General features: G+C 42.0%; 1 protein-coding gene across 4 annotated transcripts in view; it reads left to right on the plus strand.

Moving 5' to 3' along the window:
- Nucleotides 1–1,735: 1,735 nt before the first annotated feature.
- Casp8ap2 (caspase 8 associated protein 2) overlaps nt 1,736–12,833 on the plus strand; it is a 37,802-nt gene continuing 26,704 nt past the window's right edge. For 2 of the 4 annotated variants that reach the window (XM_006537949.1, XM_006537950.2), the window contains exon 1: nt 1,765–2,005. In XM_006537949.1, coding sequence (XP_006538012.1) covers nt 1,819–2,005 — 187 coding nt within the window. In that variant the 5' untranslated portion in view covers nt 1,765–1,818. Of the gene's footprint in view, nt 2,006–10,349; nt 10,433–12,833 lie in introns of all 4 variants that reach the window. The other 2 variants (NM_011997.3, NM_001122978.2) reach the window with 2 other exon arrangements.

Raw genomic sequence — 12,833 nt, forward strand, 5'->3', positions numbered from 1 at the left:
CATACATAGAAACACAAAGAGTACTGAGTACTTCACTGCCTGAAGCATTTGGTCTCTCAGGAATGGGAAGGCGCATCGTGCTTCAGGAGCCATGGACTCTAAACTGAGAAACCTATGCTGCATGACTCTCAAGGCATCTATGCCAGGTCAACGCCATGGGTCCCTGCACATATTGGTGCAATAGTGACGTGCATGCTATAGGAATAACAAACCATTTTCTGTGTGGATTTAAGGTCTGCTCAGTGAGACCATATCTGACACTGCTCAAATGGCCAAGAACCTGAGACTAGATAGTTCATAAGCCTAGAGGTAAAACTACTACTATGATTCTGCAAAGGCCAATAAAATACTCATCACGACATAGCGCTATACCCCTAAATCACTGCATTATTCAAGACTCATCAGAGAAACTTCTTACAGTAGGAAGCAACTAACAATGGGCAGAGAGTGAATCTTTGGAGCACTTAGCCCTAAATGGGACGCCTTCATCAAACCCTTTGCCTCAAGGATCAGGGACCCATTACCCAAAAGGAGGCAGAGAGACTCTCAACAGCCAGAGGTGGCGGATGACTCCAAGAACTGTGTCATCCAAGGAACAGACACAACAGGACTAATAAATATATGAATGCAGAGGCCGATAACCCTCATAAGACCCGTTGGGGTTCAAGCCTGAGGAGGTATTTGCAGTTGAATTCAACCTGCAGAGAAAGGAGACAGCAGTTTTCTTTAGTAGAGTGGCACTGGTCTATCAGCCAGACTTTGGGGAAGGGACAATACCCAGGAGTAGTTGACCAATATAAATTGAATTCCATGTTTTTGTGTCTGAGCTTTTTGTTTCGTTTTGTATTGTCTTGGCTTTGTTTGTTTTTTCTTACTGGTTTCTTTTTTGTTTCTTTTTCCTTTTTTCTTTCTTTTTTTGAGAAAGAGAACATGAAGTTCGGTGGGTAAGGAGGTGGGATCAGAGATGCGTTCGGGTAGGGGAAAAACGATAAAAATAATTTATTGTATATATATATGTATATATATATATATATATATATATTTTTTTTTTTTTTGGTTTGGTTTTTCGTGACAGGGTTTCTCTGTGTAGCACTGGCTGTCCTGGAACTCACTCTGTAGACCAGGCTGGCCTCGAACTCTGAAATCCACCTGCCTCTGCCTCCCAAGTGCTGGGATTAAAGGCGTGCGCCACCACGCCCGGCTTTACATAAAAAAGTTTAATACGGAAAAACAAAAACAAAAACCTTCTTCTATCCCGCTGAATTAGTAATTCTACGCTACGTTCACCATCCAGGATGGCATCTTAAAGGTCAGATCTTAGCGCTGTCTAGCGCGCAGCTGACACAATTTATACACTAAAGACCTCAAGCCTTCTCCACTTGCTCTCAGCCAAAACAGCTAGGAGCCTCCACCTTTACTTTCCCTTTCATTAGCGTCTCCCAGACCCGCCCCACTTCCGCTCTGGTGACGTCTTTTCCGCGGAGAAACCCCGCCCCGTTGTCACTGAGGTCACGGCCCGCCCACTTCCCTTCGGAGCCACAGAAGAGTAAGTACCAGAGTTTGGCGCCAACTGGAATCTTTTTTTCCGCCTTCAATGGCGGGAACTGGCTGTGTGCGCCGAGACGTGCTTTGCGTCTTATCTAATTGGTTGTCGGCGCTCGGTCCCGCCCTGGCGTCCTTACCGTGAGCTGCGATTGGTGGAGACGGCGGAGCGCCTGGCGTCCGGACAGCGGCCGCTGTGCGGGGCTGGCCGGCCGGGTAAGTTCCTGAGGGCCTGTCGCGGGGCTGCTGGGGAGAGGCAGCGGGGTGCCGCCTGGGATGGCTTACGCTCTGGGCGAAGGGTTGTGCCTGGCTGGGCCTCGAGGAGCCAGCTGCCGTCCTCGGGGAGCGCCCCTCGGAGCGTCTCGGGGGGCGCTGGGGCGAGCACCCGGAACATCGCCGGGTCTACAGCGCGCCCCTCCCCTCCCCCACCCGTGTCTCCCAAGTCCCTACTGCCGAGCTCTCGGTGAGTGTGGAGAAGGGGCTGTCCCGAGGGTCGGGCGATCAGTGACAGGGGCAGTTTCCCAAGCTGAAAGCTTGAGAGAAGAAGTTGTTTATGTGCTCTCCGCAGCGCCTCGAACCATCCCTGACATGGGAATGTAGAATTCTCAGGAAGCATTAGTGCTTCAAGGATCCTCTTGGCGGTCTTTTCTCGCCACACCAACACCAAACTTCTCGCTGAAGGCCTTTCTCCTATGAGCTTCAACCCCGCCTTGGAAGGGACTAGGCCACTAGGCAAGACTTCTTGGCTCTGTTACCATACCCCAAATTATTTTTTTTCCATAGTATTTCCTGCCATCTTACGGGATATGTCCAGAGATTTATGTTTTAAGGGGTGTTTTTGATTTTTGACATCTGACTGGAATTTATCCCAGCTCTCCACTTTCTAGCTGTTGGCTGCAGCAGATTTTCTAATTGGCTCTGTTAGGTTCCTCATCTATTTAGACGGGATAAGGAATAATATAGACTTGATAGGAGCTTCAGGATAATTTAAAGGAGTACTTAGCGCACTTATATCAATACTTGACTTGTGTAATGTATGCTGCTTTTCATGCCTGTCTCATCCTCAGAACCTAGAGTGAGATTTGCCTCTTAGCTTTTGCCTGGTTGTTTTCCTTCTACAAATGTATGCTTTTGTGTATTGAAAAATTTGAACTTCATACTGCTTTCAGAAAAGATTAGATGACCCCTTTCTCTATGCATTTGCTTATGAATCTGTTGAAGCTGTTTATCCTTCCAGATAATGGTTATCAACCTGTAAAATTTTTAAAGAACATTTTGGTGCTAGGGACTGGCCTTTTCAAAGCTGTGAGGACTGCACACTACTGAGCAACCTTCCTAGCCCAGCAGCTGTTATTAATCAATCATTAGCTTCTTGGTTTTTAAAACTTGGCCTCTGCATGTTTCAAAGGTGTACCACTCCTCTCAGTAGTAACTCAGATGGGAGATGAGAAGAAGTATAGAAAGATCTCTCTCACTCCTCTACCTTTCATATTCTCTCTCTCTCTTTCTTCTCCTATCTTCCCACCCTGGGAGACTCACTGACTTGTAATTTTTTTTTTAATATACCTGTCACCATGATGCTAATGAGCCCCAAATCATCTTAACTCTCCTTTTCTTTTAAGAAAAATCTGTTAGGGATCCAACTCTATTTCTAACCCAGACCGACATTTTCACCTGATTGTTGTACAAGTGATTCACCGGGTCTTCTTTATTTCTCCATTACCATTAAAAGAATGCCTTCCACCTTATCAGAGGTAGAAATTTCGGAATCATCTTTAACTAATTTGGCATTTCATTAGCTTAACAAATTATTTTATTACTTACTAACTACTAACCGCTATGCCAGACAGTGCTAAGAGCTGATGATGGTGGGGAACAAAACAGATGACCCTTGTCCAACCTGGGCCTGTACTGTCAGCAAGGTGGACGTGTTTTCTCAAATCCCACGGGAATGTAGAGTTGAATTTAAATGTAACTTTAATCACCTGATGTAATTGTCATTTCCGAAGCTTACTGCCTGAGTCCTGAAAGCTTCTAGCTGCTGTACAATCTAATCTAGTCCTGGAGTGTTTTCAGCCTCTGAGACTTATTGCTGAGTAAGCTCATCTTTTCTCATTCTTTCTGACCTGTCTGGCTTGTTCTGTCTTCCTGTGTCTAGCTTGTTCTTTCTCTCGCTCTCTCTCTCTCTCTCTCTCTCTCTCTCTCTGCAACCTGTCTCTGTACACCTGTCCCAGTAAAGCTGCTTTCTCTCCTTTTTTACTTTTTTTCTCTCTGCACTGCTCTTTTAGTAGCTTCCCTTTCCTCTCTACTCTTGTGAGAGTTGAGCATACTCTGTTCTGTCAAATCTTTCTCTGATTCAGCACTTTGCCACTCAATTGGACACCGCTTTCAAACATGGGTGCTTCCTTTTACAAACTCTACCTTCATTTTTGGAATTACAGGAGTGTACTGAGGGCCTGTCTGTATTCCAGCCAGAAGAATTAAGGTGTGTGCTAAGGGCCAAGACACACAACTAGAAACAGAGCTTTTCAGTAAATACCAAGAGCCGGCGTGGTGGCGCACGCCTTTAATCCCAACACTTGGGAGGCAGAGGCAGGCGGATTTCTGAGTTCGAGGTCAGCCTGGTCTACAAAGTGAGTTCCAGGATAGCCAGGGCTATACAGAGAAACCCTCTCTCGAAAAACCAAAAAAAAAAAAAAAAAAAAAAAAGGTAAATAACAAGATCCTGGGTTTGCAGTGTGATAAATATTCTGCAACAGTTGAACTGTGGAAAGAAGTCCTCTAGGGAAAGGACACAGTGGTATAAAGATATAGAACAATGTGAGGTGAAGTGGCGCACACCCTTGGTCCCAGAACTGAGGAGGCAGAGGCAAGTGAACTCTAGGTTTGCACACTGCCTTGTGTACAGATTGACCTCCTGCATGGCCAGGGCTACATGGAGAGCCCTGTCTCAATGCTCTCACCCATATGCTCCCTAAAACCCAAAGAAGAACATATCAGAGGTCCTTACCTAGTGGGACGACATTGTGCCTAGGGGACATTACTTTGGCCAAAATAACAGTTAAATAATGGTAGAGTATTGAGCAGACAGTCTGCACTTTTCAGAGTTGCTGACCGGGAGAGAACAAGTGTGCTCATAGAGCTACTCATGTGATCTGCGTAGGCTGCTGGGGGTTGGAGAAGAACCATGAACAGAATAACACTGGTTCAGTGGTACAGGACTGGCATGCAAGACCTCTGCAGAACTGTTAGCAAGTGTGTTCATTGTCCTGATCAGCAAGGAGCACCCAAAGGTGGTTAAGCACAGCAGGAGCACGGTTAGATTGCTGTTCTGAAGACAGCTCAGGGTGGGTGGGATAGCTTAGCCAGTAGCTGATGCCAAACCTGACAAGCTGACTGAGGTTGACACACATAGTAGAAGGAGAAAATAAATTCCCCCAAGTTTTCTTCTGACCTCCATCTGTACAAACACAATAAACAAATACAAATACATATAATACATAAATAATATATATTATAAATATTTTTATATTTTATATTGTATATATAATATATATGTATTCTAAGGACAGCTCAGGTTTTGTTATAAAGGAAATTTCAAATCAATGAGTGGACATTTGAATAGGTTTGCATAAAATACAACAGCTTTCCCACGGAAATCCCTCAGAGCTAGACTTTGTCTTTTGCTAAATTCATGACTCCTTATTTGTCTTGCACAGTTTTCTTATGCTTGTTTTGAGATAGGATCTCACGTTGGTTCCTGATTCAGCCTTGCAGCTGCTGAGACGAGATGTGTATGCCAGTGTTGGATGATCTTTGCTGTCTAGCTCCTGGCTACTAGCATCTGCAATGTGAATTTGATTAGCCTCTGCTTTAGAATTTTAGTGATCTCTCCAGTTGCTATGGGAGAGAGTTCAAGTATCTTAAACATATAAACTGTTTCTTGGTTCTCTAAAACCTCACATTCTGATCTTGCTTTCACACATTTTAAACTATGAACATTTCATATCTGGACTCATTTAAATATGTGAACTCATAGTAGACTTGGTACAGAGTAGATCTGGTGAGATGGTATCAGAAAATGTCTACAAACAGAATCTTCAGAATTTTGGAATTTTGGAAATAGTAAATAATAAAGGTGGCTAGAAAGGTACCAGTTTAAATCAAAATAAGGAATTTGGGCAAAATTCACTAGATGTTGGCAGGTTATGGGAAGGTTTTGAGCAAGAATTGCTACAGGCAGTACTTCTGTGAAAGAATTAGAATTGTTTGTAGCATGTATTTAGCAAACTAGGTAGCAACAGTAGGGCCTAAAGCACATTGAAACAGCAGTAAATGAGGGCAAATGGACAGATGGATGTTACAGAGGTGATGTCAGTAGTCTAGAGTGTGAGTGTTATTCATAAAAATAAAGATGTCAGGTGATCAGATGCTGATAGGTAATATTCTGGACTTCATGAATATGTAGTTTCAGAGGAATGTATTTGTTTTATTTTTTTGTCGTATTACTGACTATTGCTTTATATCTTTGTATAAGTAGTTCTTAACTCTCCAGTACCCTGAAGGCAACAGGCATTCTGTCACCCTTACCAGTCTTTTCCCTCTTGTATCCTATGTTCCTCCTCCCTCCATCAGCAGTTAGTCCAAGGAGAAAGTCTATGCTAGAGTAATTAAGTCAAGGTAAGATAATATCTGAATTCATAGCCTTTGGAAATTATTCATACATTTGTGTAAGTGCCCAAAGGCATTTATAGTTTGTTACTGACCTTGTAATAGATAGAACTTTTCCATGGGAGATGAGAATACCTAGGCCATGAGTGAGACCAATAGAGTCATCATAAAAATAAACTATGGGGCTAGAGAGATGGCTCAGTGGTTAAGAGCACTAACTGCTCTTCTAGAGGTCCTGAGTTCAAATTCCAGCAACCACATGGTGGCTTACAACCATCTGTAATGAGATCTGACACTCTCTTCTGGAGTGTCTGAAGATAACTACAGTGTACTTACATATAATAAATAAATAAATCTTAAAAAACCCAAAACTATGAACTTAAAATTTCTGGCTCCTGTAGTCTTTTTTTGGGGTGGGGTCAGGGAAGGTTGCCTTGTTTTGTAGTAAGTATTTGTGTTCATTAGTATATATTGAGTATATGAAACTCAGTCCTACCTTCAAGTCATCTGTTGTCTAACTGGTATCTGTTGGTTACAGTGCTGTTATTTAAATTATTTAAAAATTAGATGGGCAGTGGTGGCACATACCTTTAATCCTGACATTCAGGAGACAGAGTCAGGAGAATCTCAAATTCCAGGACAGCCTGGTCTACAGAATGAGTTCTAGAACAGCCAGGGCTACATAGAAAAATCCTGTCTTAACCCCAAACCCCTCCAAAAAAAAAAAAAGGATTGAAAAATCAGTTCATTATGGCCCTGAAAGATAGCTGATTTCATACCTGCCATCTGTAAATATATAAAGCAAATATGACAAAGAGATTGTAAAGTTGTAGAGATATGTTTAAGGATTTTGCTTCGAGGCAGAGTGTTATGTATCCAGGCTGGCCTTCAAGTAGTTGAGTGCTACTTCACAGAGTCTGCCTCTGAGTGCTGGGATAATAGGTAGGCTTTGTGTATGATAGGCAAGCACTCTACTAATTGGGCTACATTTCTTCTCATGACTAAGAATTTCAAAGTGGGGAGATTTATCCTGAATTCAAGTGATCGCAGAATCTGTTACCCAGGTTCTATTGAGAGGAATAGGTAGAGAGGTGTTAGGATTGTCCATGTGATGATAGGGGCCTAGGGAGAGCGTAGCAGGCTAGCATGCAAATATAGTTATGGAAGCAGCCATTGGAGAAGAAAGGAGATGGTAGGTCTTAGACTCTGAAGATGGAGAAAGGAGGCTCCAGACCAGGAATGCAGGTGCTTTTAGAAACTGGAAAATGTGAACAGCCTCTCTCAAACCCTATAGAACCACAGCCCTGATGACAGCTTGATTGTAGACCAGTAAGATTTTTTTTGGTAGTAAGGACTGAAACCAGAGCATTGTGCTTGCTGATTATGTTGTGCCACAGAGCCATCTTCCTCATCCCCTAATACAAACACACACTCACACATTCAATACAGATACAATTTTTGAAAAAATCTATAGTTAGTTGAATTTCTGGATTCTAATTTAATGGTTATAGAAGGCAAAATATACTTTTTGGGATATTTATTAGGAAATACATGTCTTTAAAATTATTTTTATATTTTGTATGTATGGGTGTATGTACAGCTGTGCACTGCATGCATGTCTGGTGTCCATGGAAGCCAAGAGGGGGCTTTAGACCTTCTGAAAGTGAAGTTACCGATGGTTGTGAGCCACCATATGGGTAGATTTTATCCTGACTGATTTAATGGCTCTGGCTTGTTTTATGTTTGTTTAATTTTGCACAGAATGTGAAGAAAACCAGGCTTACACCCTTGTGAAACAAAGTGGCTCTAGAAAGATAAGAGGTGGGGTGGAGAGAGTGAAGATCTACATGCAAGTCCAGATTCCTTCTCAGGGTTGCTGTGTGCTTTGGCCAGTACTATTGTGTGGATTCTTCTTGAAGTGCCCCCTCCCCTCCTCCTCTGGGGAGGGGGGGGAATGCAGTGGTGGTGTGTGTGTGTGTGTGTATGTGTGTGTGTGTGTGTGTGTGAGTGTGAGTGTGAGTGTGTAGCTTTGGCTGACCTGTAACTGACAGATCTACCTACTTCTGCCTCCAAGCCTGGCTTTCAGTACTTCTCTAGACACACAACACCTTTTTTTTCTTCATTTGCCTTTCATTCATTACTACTGAATTTAAACTTTCTAAAAATAATTTTAAAAGTGATGGTGTCACGTGCCTTTAATCTCAGCACACAGGAAGCAGAGGCTGGCAGGTCTTTGAGTTTAGGCCACCCTGCTCTGAGTTCCAGGACAGCCAGAGCTACACAGTAAAACTGTGTCTTGGGGGGGGGGGGAGGGGGGAAAGAGGGGGGAGGGGCTTGCTTGCTTTATTTATATATTTTGTTTATTTATTTATTTTTAGATTGAGTCTTGCTATGTAAAATAGATTGACCTGGAACTTTCTATGTGGACAAAAATGACTTCAAAGTCTTAGTCCTTCTGCCTCTACCTCTGCCTCTGCATCAAGTACAGGCTCATGGCATAGCTCTAAATGCAATGCATACACCTATGTATTGTGGAGTGGTTATTTCTTTGCATATGTGGGTCCTGGGGGGTTAAATGTATAGGTCATGAGGCTTGGTAGCAAACATCTTTACTGAGACAACTCACTGGCCTTCTAAAAGCAATTAAAGAATTTAATTTGCATTTGTTTGTTGCTTGATGACCTGAGCCCTCAGGACCCACACGGTGTAAAGAGAGAATAGGCTCATGAAAGTTGTCGTCAGACCTTCATATCAGTACACCATGGCATGTATGCACAACTCCCTTACCAGTAGATACAAGTTTTAAAAAAGTACCTTTTGCCCATTTTCTATGTACATATGCATGTGCATTTGTATCTTTTTTTTTTAAAAATCATATATTTGTGTGTATGTGCACATTTGTGTGTGCTCGAGTGTTCATGTGTGATGTGAGTGTAAGCATGCATATGCCATGTTAACGAGCCCGTATGAGAGCCCATACCGAACAGAGACAATTTGGTGGAGTTGGTTCTCTCTTGCCTTACATGGGTTTTCAGGATTGAACTCGAGTCATCAGGCTTGCACGGCAAGCACTTTACCTGCTGAGAGTCTTTCCAGCTTGTGTGTTTCTCTCCTATTCATTCATTCATTCATTCATTCATTCATTCATTTTTGTGGCACTAATTAGAGAGACTAGGGCTTCATGCATGCTTGTAAGTATGTGTTCTACTGTTGAGCCATACCCCAGCTTGAATGCATCTTTTTTATTTTCAGTGTTATATTTACTGGTGTTGTGTTTGTGTGGATGGTGTGTGTGTGTGAAGGCAGGTGTGTGCTTGCTGGAATTGGTTCTCTTTTTCCACCATGGGTTCTGAGAATTGATGGATCTTAGGTTGTCAGGCTTCTCCCCATGATCGGTGGGGGTAGCATTTGTATTTCTTGTTATATGAATATGTTTTATGAGTATGTTTTTAGTACTGATGGTTCTTATTTTAGTGCAAACGTTAATTTGTGGGCTGGAGAGATGGCTAAGTGGTTAAGAGCACTGACTGCTCTTCCAGAGGTTTTGAATTCAATTCCCTTTACCGCATGGTGGCTCACAACCATCTGTAATGGACTCTGATCCCCTCTTTTGGTGTATCTGAGGACAGCTACAGTGTTCTCCTATACATAAAATAAATAAATTATAAAAAAAATAATTAATTTGTATTTTGAGATTTCTCCCCCCCACCCCCCATAATGGGGTCAATTTCAGGGTCTGGTACATACTAGCATAATTTGGCCTCTTTTATAAAATTAGTGTAATTTACTTTGTTCATGGCCTATCTATACTAATGACTTTAAGAGTTTGATTTTAGAGTTTAAACTTTTGCTCAGAAAATGTTAGGCTTTTTTTTTTTGGTTTTTCGAGACAGGGTTTCTCTGTATAGCCCTGGCTGTCCTGGACCTCACTTTGTAGACCAGGCTGGCCTCGAACTCAGAAATCCGCCTGCCTCTGCCTCCTGAGTGCTGGGATTAAAGGCGTGCGCCACCACGCCCGGCTTTTTTTTTTTTTTTTTTTAAATGAGAATGAAGTTATTCAGTGTGCTCAAATTAGAAGGTTGCTTTGTAAGTTGAAGCTATTCTAATGGTGGGAATCTTTATGCTTAATACCGTAGATGGCACCTATGAGAAGGATATAGGACCATGGCAGCAGATGATGACAATGGTGATGGAACGGGTTTGTTTGATGTCTGTCCTGGTAAGAACTCTCAGTTCTGAATTTACTTACTTTTTGTTTCATTCTAAACTTTGGTGCTGGGAGTTTAGAACCAGGATCTTTCAAATGCAGGCACATACGCTGTCACAGTGATAGCCCTAACCTCACTTGATCACAATTATAAAATCATTTACTTATTGTTAGGAAAAATGATCCTCCACTCTTCTTTTCTGTGTTAAGTACATGAGTAACTTAACACAGCAAAATTCTTAGAACACAGGGAGTACTTAGTAAAGGGGAACCTTTTTCTTGTTTTTTGTTTTCTTTACAGTGCTGAAAATTAAACACAGGGCTATATATACTTGGCTACATAGCGCATTGCTCCATAGCTATATCTGTGCCCTTTTTGTGTAGTTTGGAGATCTCACTATGCTGTGAGACTGGGCTGGAACTCCCAGGCGCAAGTGATCATTTTGCCTCAGGCAACTAAGTAGCTGGGCCTGTAGGCACAAATCACTGTGCCTGGCTGACTTTATTCTCATTCTCTCATTCTCTCTCTCTCTCTCTCTCTCTCTCTCTCTCTCTCTCTCTCCCCCTCTCTCCCTCTCTCTCTCTCTCTCTCTCTCCTTCTCTCCCTCTCTCACTGTCTCACTCTCTCCCCCCTCCCTTTCTCTCTTTTCTTTTTTTCTTTCTTTTCCTTTTTTTTAAAGCTATATTTATTTTTACATTATGTTTATAAGTGTTTTGCCTGCATATAAATATATGCATCATGTGCATGCCTGGTGACCAAAGAGGCCAGAGGGTGTTGTTGAATCCCCTGGAACTGCCACTGAGCCATCTCTTTAGCCCCTGGTTGACCTTTATTGTGTGCTTTATTGTGTCTCTAAATGTAAGTAATCAAGGTAGCAATTTTGCTGACATGATAGGTCATAATATCTGTCGTCATATTCCAAATAAATATGTTACTTTTGAAGTAAAACTTTTTGTTTGTTTTGGTGTTTTTGAGGCAGGATTTCTCTGTGTAGCCCTGACTATCCTGGATTTCACTCTGTAGACAAGGTTGGCCTCAAAGGAACTCAAGAGATCTGCCTGTCTCTGTCTCCCAAGTGTTGGGATTTAAGGCAAGTGCCACCACTGCCTTACTTGGAAGTAAATATTTTTAATGAATTTATGCTTATTTATTATTGCTTAACTGGATTTAATTATTCATTCCTGGATGAGGTGGAACATGCCTATAGTTTGAGCACTTGGGAGGCAGGAGAACTGAGTTCTAAGGCCAACTTGGGATATGTGGGAGACTTTGGCATAGAGAAGCGACAGGGGCAGAGGAAGGAGGGAATGGTGGCAGTGGGGTGAACAATGACACAAGACATGGTAATAAAATAAACTCATAAAATAGTTGTTTTGCAGGGAATTAGGGGGGAAAGGGGAGTCCAGAGCCTCATGCATGCTAGGGAAATACTGCCAAATGAGTTACATCTCCAACCCTAAATAGAGACCTCTTACACGTTGAATATAGTGATATGTAGGTTTGTAACTTCTGTGCCGTATTTACATCTTACACACACACACACACATACACACATACAAACTTCTCTCATGTCTATAGCCCACTCCTTCCCAAATTCATAACCTTTTCTTTAATTATGGCCACACACCCATATCCTGCTGAGTCTGTTTAGTAGCTTATATGTGTATGTTTAAGGGCTGACTGCTTCGGATTGGACAACCTTTCAGGGGCCTTCTCTTATTCTCAGCAGTCATTGATTTTGTAGGAGTTGGGTCTTATGAGATTTCCCCATCCATGTTGGCATGTCAGAAATGTCATTCTTCTGGTCTTGTTTAGGCACAGCCATATTTCTGTGATTTGTACAGGTATAGCTTCCCTGTAATATATAGGAAGCAGTCTTACAGCAGTTGTCCTAGTTTTCTAGCTCTTAGCAGTCTTTCCAGCCCCCTCTTCTATAGTGTTCCCTTGAACCTTAAGTGTAAAGGTTGCATTGTAGTTGTATCACTGGGGTTAAGTAAGTCTTAATCCGTTCTTCATTCTTATTTAAAATGTGTTTTTAAAAGTTAATGTTGGAAGATCTGGAAGGGCTCCTGTCCCTTCAGCATCATTAACACTGTGAGTAGAATAGTTGTTATTTGGTTTTGCTAATGTAGTTTCAACTTGTTACATTGCTGTTATTATTCTGTAGATTTTTCCTTTTAAAAAATTAGGTAGTGGTGGTGTACACCTTTAATCCCAGCACTCAGGAGGCAGAGGCAAGGAGATTCTTGAGTCTGAGGCAAGCTTGCTCTGCAGAGCAAGTTCTAGGATAGCCAGGGCTACACAGAGAAACCTTGTCTCAAAACAAAACAAAACAAAACAAATCAACAGAAAAATTCAAAGTATAATATAATGAATACCTTCATTGTTTTATTTTAAAAAATGTGTAAATTT

Source organism: Mus musculus, chromosome 4 (genome assembly GCF_000001635.26).
Source record: "Mus musculus strain C57BL/6J chromosome 4, GRCm38.p6 C57BL/6J".
NCBI lineage: Eukaryota > Metazoa > Chordata > Mammalia > Rodentia > Muridae > Mus > Mus musculus.